At 44.5% G+C, this 24,310-nt stretch overlaps 2 protein-coding genes across 3 annotated transcripts; both read right to left on the bottom strand.

The window, feature by feature from the left end:
• Positions 1 to 1,699: 1,699 nt before the first annotated feature.
• On the bottom strand, positions 1,700 to 14,167 carry GMPPA (GDP-mannose pyrophosphorylase A). Of its 2 annotated transcripts, XM_070957159.1 has the most exons (13): positions 14,066 to 14,167; positions 13,147 to 13,244; positions 12,907 to 13,010; positions 11,798 to 11,990; positions 11,551 to 11,610; positions 11,219 to 11,349; positions 11,078 to 11,092; positions 10,091 to 10,225; positions 8,842 to 8,939; positions 7,649 to 7,695; positions 5,729 to 5,821; positions 2,737 to 2,905; positions 1,700 to 2,583 (listed from the first exon to the last, which is right to left on the bottom strand). In XM_070957159.1, the coding sequence occupies exons 1-13, from the start codon at positions 14,103 to 14,105 to the stop codon at positions 2,483 to 2,485; spliced, it is 1,284 nt and encodes a 427-aa protein (XP_070813260.1). In that variant the 5' UTR covers positions 14,106 to 14,167; the 3' UTR covers positions 1,700 to 2,482. The 2 variants fall into 2 exon arrangements, with proteins under 2 accessions (XP_070813260.1, XP_070813262.1); XM_070957161.1 differs by lacking the exon at positions 11,078 to 11,092.
• A 3,922-nt stretch (positions 14,168 to 18,089) lies between these two features.
• On the bottom strand, positions 18,090 to 24,038 carry SPEGNB (SPEG neighbor). The gene is made up of 4 exons (XM_070957158.1): positions 23,917 to 24,038; positions 21,383 to 21,690; positions 18,819 to 18,960; positions 18,090 to 18,392 (listed from the first exon to the last, which is right to left on the bottom strand). The coding sequence occupies exons 1-4, from the start codon at positions 24,036 to 24,038 to the stop codon at positions 18,254 to 18,256; spliced, it is 711 nt and encodes a 236-aa protein (XP_070813259.1). The 3' UTR covers positions 18,090 to 18,253.
• Positions 24,039 to 24,310: the final 272 nt, after the last annotated feature.

Here is a 24,310-nt window from a genome sequence, read left to right as displayed (position 1 = left end):
AAGTTGGATTATTATCACATAAGAGAGTAGCAGGATTTCTGCCTTCTTAAACAGAATTAAATAACATGAGCGGAATCAGACAGCGCTGATTATATTTACAACTCTGATGCAGCTCCTGAAAAAAATAAAAGCAGCCTTCACCACCATCTCCCCTTCTTGACAACTGGCTCTATACAACAAAGCATCATCGGGAATAACACATTGATAATGTGTGACTAATGCTGCAGGCATCAAAGCCTTCTCTAGGATTGCTGGGCTCATTTACCAATCTGCCTATTCCATTTCTAGTCATTACTTAAGCTCTGAGGCCTGGGAGGCAAATAGAAAGCAAAAAAGGAGCTTCATTCAAACTGCATTCCTTATGGAATGTTTAACATCCCAGCCTGAGCCTTCTAGACACCGTCATGTCCAAGGACTAACCAGACCAGACCTTGCTTAGTTTCAAAGCCCAAATGAGATCAGAGAGGTATTGCTGGTTGCCAAGTTAGTTAGCTCTAAACTGCAGATTGGAGGAGGGGAGCAATGAAAGATTACAGAAAGCAATTAGCTAAAGCTGCCAATTTACCATTATCAGGTTCCCTTTGCCATTGACCAGCTACACAGAAAATCATGCTTCCAGTAGCAGGAGAAAGATAAATCCTCTCTTGATAAATGGGTATCCAATGAACACGCAGGTGGGACTCCCTGGTGGGACTCAAAAGAAAAAACAGCAGAGATGGATCAGCACAAACCTGTTCAAGGGACAGGTATTGATTTCAGCTGTTTGGGACACAGGATTCTGCAGGGACAGGAGTTTGCTGGGAAACATCACTTTGAAAGATGCCACATTTGGGTGGTTAGTGGGGTTCAATTAGCTTGTAACATGGACTCAAAAAAGCCAGTCAATGTTTGCTTAGATTTAACCCAGAAAGCCCTGGAGGGTACAGGGTTAAACTAACCTCCCCCATCTCAACATTGAACATGATGAGAGTTAAACTAGGGTGACCATTCATTCATATTCTCACTGCTAGCACAGGGATGATAACACAAAGAATCCTTGCAAAAACAGGGTTTTTCTAGGCATGTTTGTATTACTTTCCTGCTTACAACATGGATAACACAAGGTAAAGAGAGATAAATTTCTCCCAGCTTGCTATGTTTTTCAAAGGATATTTTTCTCCAAATAATAGTAAAAAAGAAGACAGCTAGGTGCATTGTTTTTGCAAACTCAGTTCTTTTATGGAAAGGTAAAACTGACGGGTAAGGACTTCTTTCTCCAGAGAAACGAATCAAATGAATCTAACTGCAATGTAGAAACTTCCTGTGTTGGGAGTCCCTATCTGTTTCCTTTCCCAAAAGCCTCTGAATAGTTTCAGTGGCAACACTGAAGCCTCAAGATGGCCACGGTCAGGTCAGCTTCAGGGTTGCTATGGAAGTATTACTTGGACCCCTGACAAGCAGCTCTTGCTCCAGACCAGTGGTGAAATCCAATTTTTTTTACTACCGGTTCCGTGGGCATGGCTTGGTGGGCGTGATGTGGTGTGGTGGGTGTGGCATGGCAGGGGAAGGATACTGCAAAATCTCCATTCCCACCCCACTCCAGGGGAAGGATACTGCAAAATCCCCATTCCCTCCCCATTCCTGAGGGAAGGATATTGCAAAATCTCCATTCCCACCCCACTCTGGGGCCAGCAAGAGATGGTATTTGCCGGTTTTCCAAACTACTCAAAATTTCTGCTACAGGTTCTCCAGAACCTGTCAGAGCCTGCTCGATTTTACCCCTGCTCCAGGCCTTATGGAAAGCCATTCCGTTCACTGGGATGGAGGCAATATACCCAAACCTTTCCACAATATATGTTTTATTATAGGTGATTTCTTACCAACACTTTCTCATTCATTTCAAAGTTTCAATTTGCCGTCTGTTGTACTAGAATATGGAAACAAATGACTTCCTCCACCTCACAAACAACCAGAGGTAGGTATAGGTCCGGGCGTCTGGCAATTTCCTTAGTGAGCAAGTTAACAAGGCAGTGCCAGGGGAAGAGAGTGGGGGAGAGAAAGGGGATATTACATGGAAGGAAAGGGAAAATTACAGGCCTTTTTGCCACGTGAGCTGCAGGAATGGAGCTCTTTGGACTGTTGGGATTTAACTGGAGGATGAACAAAGGCATCGGGGGGCCACAGAAGCCTGCAAAGATGTGTCTTCTCAGCTACGCATCTTTCTCTAAATAGCCTTTAGTGAGGTAAAGTTCAGGCAGGCCTCTTCCTTGGAGAGGTTTACTGGCAGTCAAGTCAGGGAAGAGCAGGGCAACTCAACTTCTTCCATCCTAGAAAGAGGCTCATATTCCCATCCCCTGAAAAAGCCCAGAAGGACATAGCAGACGGTACCAAAACCATAGATCTTGGCCTACCCAGATTGGATGAGGCTTGAGAGTATGTCTGATGGTCACAAATTACAGTATTATGATGCTCTTGAACTTTCCAGAGGCGAATTCGTGGCTCATTAAAGAATGATCTGATTCTTGAAGCTGCGGCTGAGTTCCTTGTGAGGAAGCACGATGGAGTTCAGGATGACCACTTCGGCAGGAATGGTCACATTGCACCCTGTTGGGGGAGGGCGGGGGGGGGGGGTCAAAAAGGATCAGCTCAGAAAGCAGGCTGGGGAGGAGTTGTAATCCCATAGGGGACTCCTGCTTAAAAAGGCAGGAAGGCCCCAACTGTTTGTTGGGGAAGGGAGAAACAGGATGCAAAACTCACCCAGAATAGTGATGGATGGAGTCAGACGGCCATCTCGAAAGAGTGTCTCGCTGTCGATCTTTGCATAGGGATCATTTGGATTGGGATCACTGGGGGTACCCTCCACACGAGCCCAGCGTCCAATCGTGCTGTCCCAGCCGACAATGCTATTGAGCACACAGGTGTGGTCCTGCGGAAAAGAGAGTGGGGCATTCTATGGGGAGTCAGCCGCATGTTGCCCACAGCTGCCGAAATTCAGGTCTCCCACAAATCAGGAGCACCAAAGCCCCTGCCTGCAATTTCTTCCCTTTTTTTGAAAAAACCACAAATAGATGAAGCTTCCCAGGAAAGGCTACATCGCACGAAATTTCAGGGAACTTGTAAGAAGAAAGAACATTAAAAACTGGCACCTTCCCAACATTTGGGGCATTTTAAAAATTAAATTATTTTTAATTTAAAAATTAATGCCTCATGTTACTGAACCACAGACTTCTTCCTAGGTCCAATACAGATTATCCTTGGATGCTGAAAAAGCAGTGCAGGGAAACAACGCTCCAACAATTCAGTCCATGCATTTAAAAGGAAAACGGGCAAAAAGGACAGAAGCCACAGGGGAAGAAAATTGATGTTCATTGATACATCTGCAGTCATCAGGCACTGGAAAGCAATTCAATCTAATTTATAAACACACGTATCTCCTGTGCAAGAGAGATTCTTGCCTCAGAAAGTGCAGTAGCAGACATTTTAAGGGCTTCAGCTCATTTCCTAAGACTCTGCATCTGATCCGGAGAATTGTAGTCCACAGAACCTGGGCCACAAGCACACAGCCCCACAGGAGATAGAATAATCTGTTAGCCTTGAAGAGGACCAACAAAACTCTCTTTGTTCATTCAGTATAGTATCTTATAAACATTTACAGCGCAGTAGCACCACCTGCTGGGCACTAGAAAAATATGAAAAGCTAATACTCTATAGATGCAGAATGGGACAATTTGCCACAGCCAAAGTCTCTGATATAATTTATATCAGTGTATTTCTTGTCCTGTGGTGAGTTGTCTTGGCTGTGGTGAGTTGGCTGCAGCAAATTGTCATAGACCCCTCTAGATCAGGGGTCTCCAATCTTAGCAACTTTAAGACTTGTGGACTTCAACTCCCAGAGTTCCTCAGCCAGCAAAGCTGAGTAACTCTGGGAGTTGAAGTCCACAAGTCTTAAAGTTGCCAAGGTTGGAGACCCCTGATCTAGATGACTTGTTAGGAAAACCTGTTAGAGATAGCACTAATTCCAATGTAACATCCCCATGTGATACAAGGCAAGACTATCGTTGTGTTACTGCATTGATGTCCCATCTTTTCTCTGAGTTTTCAGGGCTATATAGGTTGTGATTCACTCTTCATTTGTTCTTCAATAAGATTTCTCTCTTCATTATGTGCTGTTCTAGAACAACAACTTGTAGGTTGGACCAAGAAATAGGAACTGACCAAAAGTCACCTAGCAGTTTTTATGGCTGAATGAGATTTGAACTAGGGTCTCCGTTCCAGGCCATATTTTCAATGCTATATTATATTGGTTCTATGAAGATACTTGTCCAATTTTGATGGATTCCACCAATTCCAGGCAACATTGCTTATGGTTAGGAATGACAATGGTTGCATCCAATACAAATAGTTCTTGTTTAGTGACATTAATTAGGACCAGGAACTGCATTACTAAGTGAGATAGTCATGAGATGCATTGTCATGTGACTATGCCAGCCTATGAAAGCAGTTCTGGCAGTTCCAAGAGCCATTATTAGGCGAATCCTGTGCAGTTGCAGCATCCCATGGTCATGTGATCACCATTTGTGACTTCCCGCCAGCTTCCCCATTGAGTTTGTTTGTCAGACGCCAGTATTGAAGGACCCAAATGACAAACAAGTGACTGTGGGATGCTGTGACACGGTAACTGCGAGCCAGTTAACACTACCCGGATTGCAATCACATTTAACTGTGGGAATGCTGTTATAATAGCAACTATGAGGACGGTCATAAGTACCCCTTACCTGATGCCATCCGTTGCTAAACAAGTGAATGTTAAAGGACAGTATCCGGCATGTAGCAGTCTGAGTAAAGCTTTGACCAAGAATCTGGTGCTATGCCTCTTTATTTATTTATTAAATTTTTATGCCTCCCATCTCCCCTATAAGGTGACTCTGGGCAGCTTATAAGTAACAAACAAGAAGGAAAATAATTAAAACATTAAAACCGCATTGATTAAGATTACAAAAACTACACTAAAACCAGAACTGAGAGATGGATGGGAGAAAAATGCTCAGGAGGTGTTTTGGTTGAGCCATCCTCAACGCCTCCAGGTGGGAGCATCTAGGCAGCACCTCCAAGCAGAATGCTCCAGCACTCGCAACATCCTTTCATTCAAACCTCTAACATCTAAGTGGGAGATGATGGATTATCTTTCCCCCATTTCTTAAAACAGGATGCCTGGAGAGGAAATGAAAGTGGGGAAATGAAATTGCACCGTTTCAGAGAAGACAGGAGCTTGGTTTAATAATAGATATGCCTTTCTTTTTTATTGTGTTTCATAAGTGACCCGATATCTAAAGAACCACAGAAGAACGCTCACTAATAAAACACACTGATTTTTTTTTTAAAGTATCAATGGGACAAGAAGAATTAGACTGAGGGGTTGCCATACGCTAAATAAATAAATGAGGGATGAGGATTTAATTTTCCACAGATGAAACACCATTATTTAAGTTGCAGGAAGTTTATGGGATATCCAACAACAAAGATATAAAATGAATGCATATTTATACTCCTAAAAATGCAAGTCGTGCAAATAACTAGGTTATGGCCTACAGCAGGGGTCTCCAACCTTGGCAACTTTAAGACTTGTGGACTTCAACTCTCAGAATTCCTCAGCCCTTTGCTGAGGAACTCTGGGAGTTGAAGTCCACAAGTCTTAAAGTTGCCAAGGTTGGAGACTCCTGGCCTACAGGATTTTCAGAAAACACCTTACCTGGAGAGACGCTCCATGCAGAATGATGGATTCACGCACTCGCACTCCTGCACCAATGGTCACTCCTTTCCCGATGGAGACATTGGGACCCAGCTACAGAGAAAAGCCAAGGGAGAGACATCTGTGTCACTGGTTAGCCCCCAGCTTTCTTTTGTCCTCAGGGGCAAAGACAAGGGCCAGATGGAACAGGCTCTAAAACCCAGCCCTACCCCCACACATGCCACAGCGAGGGTGGTGAGGGAAACTCTCTTTAAGAAATCTCTATAAGCGTCAACTGAAGCCCAGCCCACCTACCACCCAGCCCATTTTACACCCTCTACCGGTGCTTGGGTCGAAGGAGCCCTGATGGCGCACTAGTTAAAATGCAGTATTGTGGGAAAACTCTGCCCACAGCCTGTAGTTCAATTCTGACCGGCTGAAGGTTGACTCAGCCTTCCTTTCAGGTTCCGGAATGGCGCTTTGAAATAAGAGTCCAGTCAACTGGGTTCCTAGTTGTAGAGATCTTTATCAGGCCCTCCCGTACGTTCCAAAAATCACCAACTTTCCAAGTGAGATATTGTCAGCGCTTTCGCGCAGTGCTCCCTACCACCGTTTTAAAGGCTCCACCCGTGACTCCACCTCTTGGCCCTGCCCCCATCTCGCATTTCTTCTACAGTTAACCCACATCTGACCCAGCAAGCCAACCTACACCAAACCTAGCCTGCTTTAACCCTGCTTTTCCTCTTGGCTCAGCCGAGGCTTGGCTTGGCTTGGCTCTGCTCAGGTAAGGCCCCAAACTTCAGCTGCTTCTGGGGCCTGCCTCTCAGCTGTGCAGTGACAGCGCAGGCTTTGGTGGTGGTGGAAGCAGGCTTCTGATGCCTAGGCTGGGCGACCAAACATACTTCTGAGTGTCGCTAAGTCAGCTCCCCAGTCCTGCCTGAATGACAGCCCCAAGCCACGAGGTGCGGCGCAGTGGGGCTGACACTTCCATCCTTCTGAGGTCAGTAAAATGAGGACCCAGATTGTTGGGGTGTAATATGCAAATAATGCTTGAATTGTAAACCACCCAGAGTGTGCCGTACAGTGCTATGTAACAGTTTACACAGTAGGTATAAGTGCTACCACTATTGCTATTTTTAAAATCCTACCTATTATTGGGAGGAAGAAAGGGAGGGTAAAGGAAAGATCAGCCATTATACTCCTTGTCAGCCCTTTGAGGTAATCCAGGCAAACGATGAATGCTAATAGTACTGTTATCATGGATCTTGCCAGTCTGAAAGCACTTCTCCCCTCCCCTTCCTTTATTTTCCAGAGAACTAGGGAAGGTCCCTTCTGAGGCGCCTTCCCTTCCCTGAGTCTGGTGGCGCAGTGGACTAAGTGCTATTAAAATAGCACTTAATTGCCAGCTGCCTGCAATTACTGCAAGTTCAAATCTCACCAGGCTCAAGGTTGACTCAGCCTTCCATCCTTTCGAGGTAGGTAAAATGAGGACCCGGTTTGTGGGGGCAATAAGCTGACTTTTGTATAAAAAAAGAACACCGCTTAGGGGGGGCCGAAAGCCCTACTAAGCAGGTATATACAAAAGTATGAAGGCTATTGCTTAATGCATGAGATGAGATAGCTTTGGTCTAATTTTGCCTACATTCCTTTTCCACCTGTCTGCCAAGGTTATTCTCGCAGCCATTACACACACACACACACAAAATCCCCTCACAGCATCCTTCCCTTCATACTGCAACTAAGTTAAAGGTGAAAAAAACTAGTTTGTTTATACACAAGCAAGCATACACAGGTGTAAATAACCTATTTGTGCTTGCGGGAGAAAGCAGGCCTACTCTATAGCCCTGGCTCTGGCCCTATTCATTCCCACCAAGACACTGTGGTGCTGGGCCCTCATTCTTTTGTGGGAAGCAGCAGGCATCACCCAGCCCACAGACTTACCACAGCACTGGCATCCACCGAGGCCGTTGGATGAATATAGACATTCCCTGCATGGAAAAGAAGCAGCAATTACTTCCGTTCTCCTATCTCCTCTACGAGTCATTTCCACTATTCTGTAGGCTTTGTTAGAGGAGGCCTCCAGCTCTAGCACTGAGTTATTTTTTGATCCCCCCCAATGCCTTTCCCCACACAGCTGCTAAAATTACTACTTCAAACTTGCCAAACGCTGGAGATTATGGAACCAAATATACGGGGAAAGCAAGACAATCCTCCAACTTAGGGGAAAAACACCTTCAAAAACATTTCAACATTACAGAAGTTGATGGAGTTGGCTGAAATGGAAAAACTGACCACTTTGATTAAAGAAAAGAACATAAGTACTTTTGTTTCCCCCTGGAGACCACTTCTCAACTTCGTGCTTGATGTGGAGATGAATGAAACTCTGACTTCAGGCTTTACCGATTAGACTGGTAGATTTTTATAGAAATGGCTTGTTTATATTATTATGAAAAAGCAAAAAGTTGTGATTTGATGTTAATGCCTTATTTTACTGTAACAGAGAGAGTCGGAAGTCAATGCTTCTTTTTCTTTTTTCCCCCCATATCTTTCCACATTTCTCCTTCCCCTTTCCCTCCCCACTGCTTTCCTATTTACTTTGTATTTTGTATTTTACAATACTTTATAACTCAATAAAAATGTTAATAGGGAAAAAAAAACATTTCATCCAAAATAATCCAGACAACAACAATGTAGTATTAATAAATGAAACCATGTCTGATCCCCCAGGAGCTGAAGAAAATATGCCAGGCATTTTGGAGTCCTGGGCAGATGTGAGAGCCTAAGATTATGGTCTCTCCAGCAAGATATCTAAACCAAAGGTCCCCAAACCCCGGTCTGCGGACCGGCACTAGACCATGGCATGCCAGTAACCAGTCCACACAAACAAGTGAAGCCCCATCCATGGGATGCAGACAGAATACAAAACCACACCTCCTCCGGTCAGCAGAAAAACCTTTCTCCATAAAACCGGTCCTTGATGCCCAAAAGGTTGGGGGCCACTGATCTACAGGACTGATGGAGATGGATGGGATGACAGCATTTCCCCCATGACAACACAAAGAATGTGCCTTATTCCTGCCAATGAAATGTACTGCTGCTTTTGCCTTACAATGTAACGTAGAAGGAGAAGATACCTCGGATGCTGGGCCCACCGGGTTGGTTCTGGGCAAGTCTCTCCAGATGACACTGGCTGTAGCAGCTCAGATAGAGACGATTGGCATAGATGGCAGAGCTGGCAAAGAGAACATGGGAGTTATTCTGTTTGGCTCCCAACCCTCAAGCACCACACTTAACCCTTATCCCCAGCCTCTTGCAGACAAAACAAGAAATCAAATGGCTCTCAACAGGAATACATACACAAACACACATACAATTAATAGAAGATGACATTCTACCGGGCACAGTATCCATATTTACACACACACAAAATCAGATTTTCGTTCTTTTTTGCTGTGGTCCTGCCATTTGTAGGACAAGCCACAGATCTAAATCTGATGGATGCTAACCTACAAAACAAAGGCCCCAGTTAAAGTGATGTGCACATCTTAATTCATTTGGATGCTCTTCTTTTTCTAAAGGAGACTGAGAGAAAGAAGAAGCAGGACAGAGATTTACAAAGGCTCTACAGCCTATGAAAGAAAAGGCAAGGAGAGGAAATGAGCAGCAACGCTCACAGTCCCTCATCTGCTCTGACTTGCCTATTGGCTACTTCAAAACAAGGTGAACAGTTTCTCTTGCCACTGCAACACATATTTTTCATGGCACCTTCTGAAGTCTCTCCCTCATTTGCATTATCTGCATAATTGCTCAAGGAAGAAATAGCCAAGTTTTTTAAAACACAAAGTTGTACAAAGACAGCCGAGTCAACCTTTGGCATGCTCACAGATACACTCAACTCCAATTTTCAACCACCTCATGTGCCACCGAGCACAGGGAATCCTTGATTGACAACTATAATTAGGACCAGAATTTCTATTGCTGGGCAAGTAAGTCACACCCAATTTTACACCTTTTTTGTTGTTGTCATAGTTGTTAAGCAAATCACTCACTGCAAATATTAATTGAATCATGCAGTTGTTAGGCAAATCCAGCTTCCCTCATTGACTTTGCTTGCCGGAAGCCAGTTGGGAAGGTCACACATGGCAAATACGTGACTGCAGAACACAGCAACCATGGTAAATACATGCCCGTTGCCAAGCGCCTGAATTCCGATCAGGTAAGTGTAGGGATACTGTGATGGTTATAAGTGCAGGGGGCTGGGTTAAGTCACTTTTTTCAGGACCATGGTAACTTCAAATGGTTGCTAAATGAATGGTTATAAATTGAGGACGACCTGTATGAATCTGCAACCTATTTGGGTGTGAGATAAAGCCCCTTCCTTACCCAGCAGATTTGATCTGGCTCCAGAACCCTTCCGTTTTGTAGGCAAAGAGGCGTCCCTGCCCAGCAAGAGCCGTAAAGATGTCTTGCTCCAGTCGGATGGCTTCAGCCCGCTGCCAACCGTTTGTGCTCTCCTCTCTGTGGGAATGAGACAAAGACAAGCTGAGGGGAAGCAGCGTATTTGCTTCAGAGGGGGGGGAGGGAGGGAGGGAGGGAGAGAGAGGGGGGAGAGAGAAGGAGAAAGGGGAGAGAGGGGGAGAGGGGGGAGAGAGAAGGAGAAAGGGGGAGAGAGGGGGAGAGGGAGAGAGAGAAGGGAGGAGAGAGGGGGAGAGAGAGAGAGAAAAGGGAGGAGAGGGGGGAGGGAGGGAGGAGGAGAGGGAGGGGGGAGAGAGAAGGAGAAAGGGGAGAAAGGGGGAGAGAGGTGGAGAGGGAGAGAGAGAAGGGAGGAGAGAGAGGGGGTGGGAGAGAGAGGGGGAGAGAGAGAGAGAAAAGGGAGGAGAGGGGGTGGGAGAGAGGGGGAGAGGGAGAGAGAGAAGGGAGGAGAGAGAGGGGGAGAGAGAGAAGGGAGGAGAGAGGGAGTGGGAGAGAGGGGGAGAGAGAGGGGGAGAGGTGATGGGAGAGAGAGGGGGAGAGAGGGGGGAAAGAGGTGATGGGAGAGAGAGGGGGAGAGACAGGGGAGAGAGAGGGGAAGAGGGAGAGAGGGGGGAGAGAGGGGGAGAGGGAGAGAGAGAAAGGAGGGGGGAGAGAGAGGGGGAGGGGGGAGAGAGGGAGAGGGAGAGATTGAGAGCGAGATCCAACCAGGAAATGAAGCTCTCAAGCTGTAGGAAGAATGAATATGGGAGCAGCACAGCTTCCTCCAGCAATTGGGAAACTGACAAAAACTAGATCTCTATCTAATGTCTAAATCCCATGGAGAAAAAAAAAACATACCATCAACAGCTCTTGAAAAAGGCACATGCAGCAGGATGAAAGGGAGAGATGGAGACTTACCCATGATACGGATCCCTGCATGAGGGCAAAGGTTGGCAGGAGGAGGAGATGAACAGAAAGAAAAAGAAAGATGGTAGATGAGTGACCTGCCACTATCCAAAGCAGGAAGGACCCGAAGACAACGCTGGCAAAGACACTCACAAGAGCAACTCCTGCTGATTACGTTGGAAGACTTCCCCAATGTGATGGAAGATGGCTGGGGTAAATAGGTAGAGGCCACAGTTGATGAGCTCGCTCACAAAAGTGCTGGGCTTCTCCACGTAATGCAAGACCTGGAAAAGAAAAGGGGGACGTAGGTGGAAGTGACAGTGCTGTACACGGGTGCTGAAAATAAGATTCCTGAGGGGAAACCTGGGATCTAGCAGGCAGAAGGCAGGACTCACAGAAAGGCCTTCTCTTTTCGGCTCACTAGTGGGTCCTGCCTCCTTCACAGACACCCCCCCCCCCTTCTGCCTGGCTTCATACCTTCATACCTCGTGTGTGTCAGCATTTGCCACAATACAGCCATAGTTTAGAGACTGCTTCCTATTGGCCTGCAGAAAACAAGATTGGCACGGATGCACTGAGGGGACAGAAACACTTGAAGCTTCAAAAGAGGATCTTAAGAAGGGTCCAGGCTCTCCTGCCTGGTACCCCGGGACTCCCCAGCTAACTGACCCTCTGCTTCCCAACCATTCCTTCATGATTGAACCAGTTTAGGAAGGCAGGACTGTCTCCTACCGTGGTGCCCAGCATGAGGAAGCTGTCGGAACTGCCCCGCTGACGGTGGAAGGCAAGCATCTCTTCAAGAGGGAATTCAGAGCAGACATCAGCATTGAGCACAAAGAAGGCTGCAGGGTTACCTGAAAGGATTTGGTCACGGAAGTGGTAGATACCCCCACCTGTGCCAAGTGCTGCATATTCCTGGAGATACCTATAGAAATTAGAAATTCGCCTTATTAGATGGCCTTTTGGAGCCTCTGACTTCCAAATAGCGGGAGCTTATAGACCTGTGTTGGCGAACCTATAGAACACGTGCCAGAAGCAGCACACAGAACCATCCTGTGAGGAATGTGCGGCCTCGCTGGCTCCTCTTCCGTGTTCCTGTGCACACATGTGCACCAGTCAGTTGGCTGTCAGGCGTGTGGGAGTGGCGAAACCCAGAAGAGCAGTGTTTGGTCGCGCAGGCGCAATCCAACACTCAAACTTCCGGGTTTACATTGTGCGCATGCGCAATGGCCAGCTGTTCATCGGGCATGTGTCCATGCCAGAAACTGGAAGTTCAGGTGCTGGCTCACGCATGCATGACAGAGCACTGCTTTTCTGGGTATCGGCGCTCCCGTGCGCACGAAGGCCAGCGGGGGCCACACGGTCAAGGCAACATGATGTCACGTGCCATTTCCAGCACGCAGGCCAGCACGCGGGTAACGTAAAAGGTTAGCCATCACTGTGGATGGATAATGGAAGCTTATCAACTGACTGCTTTTTATTTCAGGGTAACCTTTCAAGTACTACATCTATTTCATCCAACATGAGGCACAGTCCGCAGTCCTTAGGAAAAATTACACATGGATGCAGCCAAAGGAATGGAAAATTTGGAATCAACAGGTAAGTAAAACAGAATTCAGCTCCTGGGAGTGACAGGTCTGGCCTAGCATATCTGGAAGGCCCTAAGAGAAGAAAGATTGAATTACAGCTCAGAGGTTTGCAAAGATGTTAACGATGTATTGGCCAATGCAACAGGGCTTTTTTTTAAAAAAAGGCCAGACTATGCAGAACCAGTGTCTGAATGACAGATAGCATTGGGGCTGCTTTTACGGTTTTCCTTACAATAACCACTGGCCACCCACCTGATAGGGATTTTGAACTCTTGCTGGGCAGACACCAGGAAGTGGTTGAGTGCCTCATTGGGTTGATAGAAGCCAATCAGAAGAATCTCCTTCATGTTGGGCACCTGTTAGAAATGCCAGGAAAAGCATCAGGCATAGCTGATTTCATTTTCTTGCTTGCTTCATTACCCGACCATGATTAAGTTAAGGCAACAGGTGCCGCCCTGCCCTTCCAAAATTTAATCTGAATAACCCCCTTACCTTGGTGCATGCCTCGATGTGATGTTGTATCATGGGTACCCCTGCCACTGGGAACAAGGGTTTGGGCACTTCGAAGGACAAGGGCCGGAAGCGGGTCCCTGAAAAAGCAAAACAATTCCAGAATCAGGAGCCAACCATCCCCCAGAATTTGCCCCTCCTTTTGGTCTGGCAATCTTCTGCCAGAAGCAGGGAACAGACAGTAAAGCACAAAGTGGATTACAAAGTGTTATAAGGGGGAAAAAGGTGTTATTGCTAAACAAACAAATAAAAAAATATGCATCTTTTAGGCAACCCTCAAAAGTAGTATGGACAGGGTTGTGGAAATCAGTTCTGCACTCCCCAGATCGCTCAGCCTTTTAGGGAGCCCATTTAACCAAGGGGAGCCTATCCAACCACAACTGTGAAGAAAGGTTGAAGAAGATGGGGACGCTTAGCCTGGTACAGAGAAGGTTTGGGAGAGACATTACAGTCATCTGAAATGACCCTTCAGAAGGAGGGTCCTTCCAAAGAAGAGACCAGGCTGTTCTGGACAGGAGGGAAAACAGGTTGTGGAGGGGGGGGGGCAGAAGCCAGCTAAGGATTAAATATACTCTTATATGTAAAAGCTGTTGGCTAAAACAGGGGTCTCCAACCTTGGCAACTTTAAGCCTGGTGGACTTCAACTCCCAGAATTCCCCAGCCAGCTTTGCTTTGCTGAGGAACTCTGGGAGTTGAAGTTCTCCAGGCGTAAAGTTGCCAAGGTTGGAGACTCCTGGGCTAAAAGAACACGTAGGCTCGCTTTTTTGGGGGGCGGGGGGGGGGGCGGGGGAGTTTTCAGCAAATCGTGGACTGGCTTTTCTGTCGGCAAAGGGGCTGCCCTGCCGCCTCCAGCCCGAATGGACATCAGCTTCCCGGGAGGTGTGGAGGGATATCAGCTCACCTTTCTGGGGCCCCCCGATTAGGATCACGGCTTTCAGCATGTTCCACTTAGGGGATCTGGGACGGTGGGGAAGACGGTGTCAACGAGATCTCCACTCCGCTGGAAAACACGGCCTTCTGCTTCCGAACACGTGAGAATGCCACGTCACCGTTTCCACCTCTTTGTGGATCTCAGAGGATTTGCAACCCTTAAAGCCGCAGGAGAAGAGCTGCGGGGCGGGAGAATCGGGGTTCTCCCGCAGAAATGCCCGGAAAGCTCAAAGCATCCGCATCTTTCCCCCCCCCCCCCGTTGCTGCATCCCGCCTTTGCATTCAAGTCCCCCCGCAAAGTTGCGGGGCTGCGGCGCGATTCAGCCCGAAGCCCCAGCCACGACTCCAGATGGCCCAAAATGCAGTGCGGGCACCGGCTTCTTTCCCACTTTTAGGGTTTTAATAATTTCTAATAATTATTAATAATTTCATAATTTTTAATAGTTTTAGGGTTTTAATAATTTCTAATAATTATTAATAATTTCATAATTTTTAATAGTTTTAGGGTTTAATAATTTCCTTTGGCCTCGACTCCTGGAGACTCAAGGAACAATAACACGGGACAAATTAGGTTTTGCCTCTTTCTGACTTCAAATCTAGATTTGGGGCTTGTCCCTGATTCCAACATCCCAAACCTGTATCAGGAATTGTTAAAATTCCTTAAATTTTTACTTTTTTTTTAAATTTTTACTAATCTTTTACTATTTAAAATGTTTTGGGCTCAGCCAAGATAGAGTAGATGATGCACCTGCTGTAGATTCCCGTTCAAGGGGATTTATAGATTGACATGGATTAAAGATGACACTGTCGGGTTTCGGGCAGATTTATTTATTTCCTTTATATCACGCCTTTATTATTTCTATAAATAACTCAAAGCCACAAACTTATCTAATGCTCCTTCCTCCTCCTATTTTCCCCACAACAGCAGCAACCCTATGAGGTGAGTTGGGCTGAGAGAGAATAATGGGCCCAAACCAGATTCCTAATGATACTGATTTCTATTGCTGAATTGGAGAGCACAATGAAGAATTACTTTCCTTGGATTGATTTTTCAGCTTTCCAAAGTCATTAGAAAGACAGAATACTTTCCAAGCATGTGCAAATGGCTTTTTCTTCCCATTTTTAGCACTATAGAGAGTTTACTGCCATATGTGAGATTGGGGGAAAGAGGCCTTCAGCAGTTCCAGATGGGAGTCTGCTTTTTAAAGGATATTTCTTGCCAAATTCTTTTACCACCCTCCCCATAATCTGTCCATCAGCATTTTTCACTTTATTGTTTTTGGGGTTACCTCACTTTATCCCCAATTTTCCCCAGTCTTTAACAGATTGGAATGATGGTGAAATATTTGAATTTCAGTGGGCTTCCTACTACAATATTTCATGAACTGTTTGTAAGCTTTCGCATCCAGAGAAAAATAGCTTTGAGTGGATATTATCTAGAATGTCCTGAAAGACAGATCACATGATGTCAAGAATCATGAAGAAAAAACTTGCAAGAGGACAAGGAACAAATGTGCCATTTTGCCTAACCTGAAATGTCAGAAATAAATTCAAGGTGTTGAGGCTAGAGCCATCTTTTAAGACCCATATTTAGCCTTTTCCCCAACTGATTTCTCTTTAAGACTTGGCAGGGCTTATCTGTAATAGATCATCCATTGGATGGTAACACAATTTAAAGTGTGTCATGAACATTAAATCCCATTCTGCTAGGAGTCCTATAAAGCTTTGTGACTATGAGAGAGTTGCTAAGTGTTTTGAGATGAGGCTTTTATTATGCTATTATCACTCTGCAAAATCAGAATTTTTTGAGGTGGGTGGGGGAGGGTTCTCCACTGTGAACTGTATGTTCTTCGTGGTTTTGTGCTTTTTAAGTAGGGAAAGCAGGAGTAGCTTTGTGGTGTCTTTGAATTAACAGCATTAAGAAACTATCTGTCAGGAAATCTGCTTCCGGATCCAATTCAAGATCCTGTTTATCACCTTTAGCAATAGCAATAGATTTAATATACTGCTTCATAGTGCTTTTACAGCCCTCTCTAAGCAGTTTACAGAGTCAGCATATATTGCCCCCAACAATATGACCCAGGACCCAGATGCCAACAAACTGGGTCCTCATTTTACCCACCTCAGAAGGATGGAAGGCTTTAAAACTCTACATGGCTTGGGGTCAGGTTATTTGAAGGACCGACTGCCTTTTCCCTATTGCATCTATATAGGCAGTACATATTACGGATCCCATAGAATAGGGATTGTCATTTGATGGGACCATACAAAAGAGCCTTCTTGGTGGTGACCCCTTCATTATGGAACATCATTCCCCACCCAAGATATGGTTGGCCCCCACCCTGCTGCTTTTCCAAAAAGCCCTAAAAACATGATTTTATCAATGGGGCTGGAAACCACTGATGGAGATGATCAAATAGCTGATTTGATTGAATCGCTGCTGCCCTGGGGTGGGGGGGGGGGATGGTTATTTTTAATGAATTTGTATTATATACATTTAATATCAATTTGTTTAATAAATAAATATGTACTGTTTGAAGACAAGCTATGTCAAGAAGCACTCATAACATGATTTGGAAGGAATGGAGATCATCTACTCAGCTTCTTCTCATTTGGGTCCTATCATGTGGACAAGGTGACGAGGAAAATTTGAAGACTGAAACAATCCCCAATATGGTCAGGAGGAGTTATTTATATCTCCAGAGCAGCGGACTGAAAAAAGGATCCTGTAATGTTTCTGAGAACCGGCAGGAGGCAACATTGCCAAGAAAAAGGGTAGGCTCTTGACCTCCAGAAGGTGCCTTTTTCATTGAGAAGTCCCAAATGCTTTTGGTCTTCAGGAACCTACTATAATCCACAGCCTGTGCCCTAGATATGCTGGGGCTGCAACTCCCATCATCCCCAGCAAATATATACAAAGTGCACAGGTTGGGAAAGTCACAGAATATGGACTCGGAAAAACTGTAAAATGTTCTGATGAATGTGCTTAGGTTGCTTATCCACAATGCAAGTTGAAGTATCGGCTAGTAATCATGGGAAACCATAGTGCATTTATGCAAAGTGTATTAATCCTAATTGTCTGGTTCCTACAGTACACGAAGTCGCAAAACCCCGGTTTTCAGACCACACTGGGTTGACACATTACATAAAGCCAAGTCAAACCATTTCATACATCAGTGCAACATGGAATACCAATCCCACCTATTAGCAGCAGAGTGGTTCCATCCACAAGGCCGAGGAAGCATACCAGTTCTTATCCGTGGCAAAGGTTATGTCGGGAAAAGAGGGAAAACACTACATCCAGGGCCGGATTTTCCTATAGGCTAACTAGGCTTCAGCCTAGGGCCTCAAGATCAAGAGGGGCCTACATTCAAATTGTTAGCAAAATTAAAATTACACTTTCACTATAGGTGAAAGGGCCTCATAAGTGGAATAGCCTAGGGCCTCTTTTCATCTAAATCCGGCCCTGACTACATCAGCACTGGAACAGCTAAGGATGACTTTTAAGTTGCATGAGGTTTGGAGTGGGGCTTTGAGGAAAAAAGTTATGAGGAAACATTTAACAATAAGTACTCGGTAGGCGGCCCAAAATGCTAAATCCAGTAATACCTGGCTGACTGTGCGATAAATCATCATCATAAAAACTCACAAAACAGTATAGAGTCATTTGGTTTTATTTAGTTTGTCAAGCAAGAAAATGGGCCCAGAAGAATCTGGAGGCTTCTGGGATGGCCTGACTACCTTGGCAGCACTGGGGAAAGACCTCTGGTGTGTAGTCTCTGCCCTGCCCCTTTCATGCCCCCACCTAGATGGCTTTTCAGTGAACATTGCTTATGTCATATTGATGGCAAAGCTATTGATAAACTGATAGTTCTGTCTGCCCAAGAAATGGATTGAGCCCTGGAGCAGAGTAGTGGGGGGTGGGGAGGTATTCTTGCCAGCAAGTCGGGAGAAAAGTTGTATCCTCATTGAAGTTCTCCTGTGTGAGTGAGAGACCCAAAGCAGCAGTGAGAGAAGTAGCTGGGCTCGGGGGTATTGCAGGAGAATGAAATATCCCTATTGCTCCAGTTTGTTTGTTTTTAATTGCATTCCCCTGCTCTGAAAGTTGGGTACAGGAGAGTTTCTTTTGGGGTGGGTCAAACCGTGGGGAGATGGGAGCTCAATTCACATCAAGGCGTGCAAAGGACTGATCCATGCCCAGGCTGTTCTCCACAAAGATCTCATACTTCCCAGCATCAGCTGGCGTCACTTTCTTGATAGTGAGAGTTGTTGAGTCACTGCCAATATTATAGTACACTCTGCAGAGGAAGGAAAGGGAATCAGAACCCAGGAGCCCATTTTAAGACCTATAATAGACAGAAGTTTCTTCCTGACTTCATTAGCTTTCTACTAGGGGCATCAGCAGTTATCTGGACTAGGTTGCCTTCTACGTTCATGCCCTATCAATGCAAATCAAAGGGTAACAAGCTCTTTTTAACCTGGCAATCACTAGAGAAAGAACGGAAGGAAGAGGAAGAATAATAATTATATTGTTTGAAGTTCACATTATACACTACTATAAACATTTAAGTTACGGCATCATCTACTGTATGCTTTTTTCTGAGCCTAAAAGTTACCAGCAAGAGCTTGTATGATCAAGGAAGGAAGATCAGAAATTCTTATCTTTGTTCTAACTCGGTTACCTCCGATCCGAGGCTACCCATCCAATACTGGGCTTCACTCACCGATCATCTTCTTCAATATCCTCCCCATCCTTGGCCCAGCCGACATCAGGGGCTGGCTCCCCACTGATGTGAGCTGTCAAATTGACTGTGCTGCCTTTCTTGGCTTTTAAATTGTCTGGGCCTTTCTGTATCTTGGCAGGTACTGCAAGAGAAAAAAACAGTTAAGATCAGAATTGGGCCCTTCCACCAGGCATCTTCTGCCTGGGGAGGACCTATCCTAGGACACAACACTCTAGCCTAACCTAGCCTGACTAGGTGGCTCAGTGGCTAAAACACTGAGCTTGTTGATCAGACAGGTTGGCAGTTTGGTGGTTCAAATCGCTAGTACAGATCTCCCGCGTGAGCAGGGGGTTGGACTAGATGACCTCCAAGGTCCCTTCCAACTCTGTTACTGTCTGTTATTGTTAATGCTGTGTGTCCAGATGTGAGTCTTCTTCCAATTGTTGGCATTGCTTTTCCTGTAATGGTTGTTACCGCTGAGTAATTGCAACTTAACATCCGCAGATGTTAGGGATTATGTTGCAAAGAGAGCTGCCATAGCCACTTCTCAGTGCATCAGAAAAGATTTCTGCACACTTCCAGCTAATTTAAGTATCTCCTCTGTCTCTTCTGAACACAGAACACAGGCTATAATATAGGCACAGAAAGGGTGATTATTCATTTTCTGCTTTCCTTTAAAGTCTTCCTTTAAAAACAATTTAACTTGCATTCTAAAAGTGTAAAATAATCCAAGTATTCAATAAAAAACCCTTTATGAATTCATTCTATCTAAAATCTAAAAGAGTGGAACTGCTGTAAAATACAAAATTCATTGAATGGTGCTTCTATTTCTAGTCTTTTCTGATAAATTGTTAAAGGAAAAAAGGAAGAAAAGAGATATTAGCTGATAATTAACACAATGCAATATTTTTAAAATGTCTCTATGACATTACTGAAATAAACTATTTACTAAGTCTGCACTACTATTCATCTTCTCATCTTCTCATCGTTCCCATCACCCATCTCCTCCCACTTATGACTGTATGACTGTAACCTTGTTGCTGGTATCCTTACGATTTATATTGATATTGTTTCCTGATTGCTTATTTGTAACCTATGATAATCATTAAGTGTTATACCTTACGATTCTTGATGAACAAATCTTTTATTTTATGTACATGGAAAGCATATGCACCAAGACAAATTCCTTGTGTGTCCAGTCACACTTGGCCAATAAAAATTCTATTCTATTCTATTCTATTCTATTCTATTCTATTCTAGTCTATTCTAGTCTAGTCTAGTCTAGTCTAGTCTAGTCTAGTCTAGTCTAGTCTAGTCTAGTCTAGTCTAGTCTAGTCTACTGTCAATTTGCATTAAGACCCATCTGAAAGGAAATCTGAGATTATTGGGATTGTGAAAAGTGACTCTGCTAAATTTTAGTCATGTAGCGCTCAAAGTGTGACCACTCAGCAGTTTCTTCATTTAATGCAGAGTTGGAGAAGTAGGATATTACAGGATCTATATGCTTTGTAAGTATCATCTTGTATAAATAAATCTACACATAACTGTGATGCATGTCCTATTTTGTTGGTAATGTTCCCTTCTGACTCAAGAATGACAAGTCGTGTGAATCAAGATCTGACTAGGATATCAGTCTCAAAAATCAGCCTCCTCTCTTGACTAGAATAGAATAGAATAGAATAGAATAGAATAGAATAGAACAGAATAGAATAGAATAGAATAGGAATTCTTTATTGGCCAAGTGTGATTGGACACACAAGGAATTTGTCTTCGTGCATATGCTCTCAGTGTACATAAAAGAAAAGATATTATTTATTTATTTTATTTTATTTTTCATATTTGTATACCGCCCTACTCCCGAAGGACTCAGGGCGGTGAACAGCCATAATAAATACAAATACATATAGAAGTTAAAAACTATTAAGAAACAGATTAAGTAATTTAGGCTCAAAGATTAAAAAACATCCAAATGTATCTAAAGAGGTTTAAAACCCAATTTAAAAGACAGTTTAAAAGCCAATTAAAAAGGGAGAGTTAGGCCAGACCAGCTTGTTGGAATAGAAATGTTTTCAGGGCTCGGCGGAAAATGCGTAAGTCTTGGATGTTTCGTAACTCCGGGGGAAGCCCGTTCCAGATGGTAGGTGCCCCCACAGAAAAGGCTCTCCCTAATAATAATTAAAAGAAATTATTCTGAGAATTCAACAGCAAATTCTCCCGCTGCTTTTCCTGCATCTCCACAGGATCACGAATAGCTAGACAAACAGCACCACTTTATTAGAGGGAAGAAAGGGAGGGAAGAAGGAGAGCAGGCAGGCTCTGTCTTGGCAGAGGCAGGGCTAGAGTTGGAAACAGTTGGCTTTTTGCATTAGACAGACCCGGCCTATGAATAGAAAATGGGCAGGGCTACAACTTGAAGCAGTGGAGCAGACAGAGCAACCTTTCCCAGTGAAGGGTGCCAAAGTGAGACACTCTCTTAGAGAAGAAACTCACTAGAATGTCTTCATTGCCCAAGGGGATGCATAGCTCTATGTTTAGCAGGGAATGTGGGAAGAGGGTCACATTACCTTCTATGAGGAGCCGAGCTGAGTCAAAACACTCTCCAAAGGGATTCTTCACAGCGATGGAGTACTTGCCCAGGTCAGGAAGGGCTGCATCACGCACCACCAGTGCCACAATGTCAGGATCCTCAAAGACATAGCGGTACTTGGGCCCGTCCTTGAGTTCCACACCATCTTTGGACCAGCGGATAAAGGGGTCAGGGAAGGCACTGATGCGGCATTCTAGCTTAGCTGCACTGCCTTCTATCAGCATCACATCTTTGAGGTTCTGTAGTACCCGTGGAGGGCCTTTGTCTTTCAGTTCCTTGCGAGACCTGAGAGTGGAGAAGAGGAAGTGGAACAGCAGGCATGCAGAACTTTGCTCACAAACTTATAGCTCCGTTTTTCCCAATCCAGTGGTCTCGGAATGAGTTAAGATTGCATCTCTCAGAATGCCCGTGTAGCATGGTCATCTGCTCTGTTGCCCTGGGAATTCTGGGAGCTGTAGTCTCAACAGATCTAAACTGTGTTCTCATTTCTCATTCTCATGAATTGTGCAATAGCAAACTATCATGAAGTGAGATCTGCAAAAAAAAAGGCGAATGATAACAGTTCCTGGGCAAAACAAATTATGTGGACATTTTTTTTTATATATATTGGGATATTTGGAGGGGGTGAATTGAACACTTAGACATCAATATGTTTCTGCACTTAAAAATTAGCATTATTAAGCTGCAGTTAATTGAGCAACATTATTTTGACAGCGAATGCTTTAGGTATAAGAGAGCAAAACCTGACTAATTATAATTCCTCTTGTTAGATACCTGTTCTTCTCTGTTCCACAGAATTAACACTAATAAAATTATGGGTGTAAATATTATTAATGAAGATTAGCTTGCATTCTGCTGGAGCTCAAGCTTACTCTTGAAACGGAATGGGCCACTTTGTTTTTTATGGATAATTCTAAACCTATCAGAGTGTTCAACAATTATGTTGGGTGCTTAACTGTAAACAACTAAAACACTAGATTGTGCAAAGGGGTTGGGTATGTGATAATAAGAACTAGTCCTAAGGGTTCATCAAGGTGCTGCATTATAAATAAAGTATTCAGCCTAAATGCTGAAACACAGGAAAAACTCTTCAAGGAAGCAAAGTCTGTGTAATCTCTCTGTGTGACCTCTTTGTAACCTGAAAAATTTAGGATCTTTATGCTGTTAAATCCCAGATTTTGAAAAATACACTGAATTGGATTCCTATCAGAGTATGTCCTTCTTGTCATATCTCTAACACCAGTCATAACATCATAGAATGGAAGAGTTGCAAAGAGTCTTGGAAATAATCCACTTTAACCCTTTGCTCATGGCAGGAATTGAGGATATTTGTTGTGACAACTCTTGTTCTCTGAAAAGTCTTCTTTGTTTACTACTTCTCTAGCAGCCCTTCCCCAGCCGTTTCATGACCACCACTTCTTTATATTACTTCAACATCCAATCACCTCTTACCCTAATTTTCTCAATTACTTCCAAGCTCTCTTTATCACATACTAAGCCTCTCTTTTTCCTAGCTGAACCATTGACGATAATATATTCAGCTTCCCATACTGCATTCTCTCATCAAAATATATCAAAGATACTTTCCCAAAACATCAAGAGATATACCAATATATCAATCTTTCTTCTAAATTCCCCTTTCATGTGCCTTATATTTGTTGATCTTCTTTCCCAAATGACTTTTTGAGACCAAAAGTATAATTCATACAAAGACAATAGTAAATGATAAACACCCCCCCCAAAACTAATAATAGCATATAAAAGCAAGATGAACTCCGTTTCCTCACAAAGAGCTCACTGATATAAACGTCTTTCTCCAGAGTCTGAAAGACTACGAAATAAGCAATGGTGTAAGCAATGGGATGGAATGTTTCACATCTGGAATGCCTCATTTGAGAAGATTCCCTTTTTGGTTATAAAATGCTAGAGGAGGAACGCCAAATTACAAGTTAACATAGAGGCAGGCTAAGGTGGAGACAAACAGTCCCAAACTGTGGAGAATGATGACATTAAGAAGCAGCACCAATCCTGCCCTGGAACGGTTTTTTCATTTCTAAAATATGTATGTACCACCCTCTAGCCCAGAAAAGTATCTTATGGTTACTGTAATTTTTAAAAATGTGCGTGTATGTGTGTGTGTTGGGTGGGTTCTACTTACCTTTACTACCGGTTCGCAATGGGAGTGTGCATGCACGCAGAAGCTTTGGCGCATGCGCAGATTGTCAGTTATGACGTCCGGGCAGGTAGGGGGAGCCAGAGACTCCCGCCGCTTTTATTACCGGTTCTAAAGAACCGGACAGAACCAGGAGCAACTCACCACTGGCGTGTGTGTGTGTGTGTGTGTGTGAGAGAGAGAGGGGGGGGGGGAGAGAGGGAGACAGGCAGACAAAACAGAGAGAGGGAGGGAGGGAGGGAAAGAGAGAGAGAAATCAAAGTCCTCCTGGACAGTCGTTCAAGAACCCCTTTTCTCACTACCAGTGAAGATGTCATCCTACTGGCTGCCTTCCTCACCTGTGCCCACGATAGGAGGCCTGGATACGAATAGCAGCATTCTGCACCTGAGGATCATTAATGTCCAGGGAGCATCCTGGTGGGGGAGGGGCTGCTGCTTTCTTGGGTGCAGCTTTTGACATCTACAGTGCAAAGGAAAGACAAGGAGGAGGAGGAGGAGGAGGAGGAGGAGGAGGAGGAGGAGGAGGAGGAGGGATGATAGATTAACATAGGAGAGAAAATCCCCATTGCCAAATGGTACAAACTCCAGCCCTCTCTTTGCTTCCATCACCTTCTGACTGTTGGGGGAGGACATTACATTTCCAAGTATGCATCCCCCCATGGACTGCCAAGAAATTTCAGTGAGTGCTCCCCTCCCACATCCAGAATCTTCAAAAAATCATCCATTTGGCCA

This window comes from Pituophis catenifer, unplaced genomic scaffold, assembly GCF_029215685.1.
Source record: "Pituophis catenifer annectens isolate HBS135680 unplaced genomic scaffold, rPitCat1.0.hap2 SCAF_1, whole genome shotgun sequence".
Taxonomy (NCBI): Eukaryota; Metazoa; Chordata; class Lepidosauria; order Squamata; family Colubridae; genus Pituophis; species Pituophis catenifer.
Note: the sequence above shows the minus strand (reverse complement) of the source record. Positions and strands in the feature narration are given on the sequence as shown.

What these genes read in the sequence shown, in the direction of transcription:
- SPEGNB (XM_070957158.1), bottom strand. Translation starts at nt 24,038, where the DNA reads ATGTCAAAAGCTGCACCCAAGAAAGCAGCAGCCCCTCCCCCACCAGGA. An exon ending in GCCTCCTATCGTGGGCACAG is followed by an intron (nt 21,691 to 23,916) that starts GTGAGGAAGGCA and finishes CTCCACTCTCAG; the next exon opens with GTCTCGCAAGGAACTGAAAG. An exon ending in AGCTCGGCTCCTCATAGAAG is followed by an intron (nt 18,961 to 21,382) that starts GTAATGTGACCC and finishes TTTCTCTTGCAG; the next exon opens with TACCTGCCAAGATACAGAAA.
- GMPPA (XM_070957159.1), bottom strand. Translation starts at nt 14,105, where the DNA reads ATGCTGAAAGCCGTGATCCTAATCGGGGGGCCCCAGAAAG. An exon ending in AATCGGGGGGCCCCAGAAAG is followed by an intron (nt 13,245 to 14,065) that starts GTGAGCTGATAT and finishes TTGCTTTTTCAG; the next exon opens with GGACCCGCTTCCGGCCCTTG. An exon ending in TCCTCATGCTGGGCACCACG is followed by an intron (nt 11,611 to 11,797) that starts GTAGGAGACAGT and finishes TGTTTTCTGCAG; the next exon opens with GCCAATAGGAAGCAGTCTCT.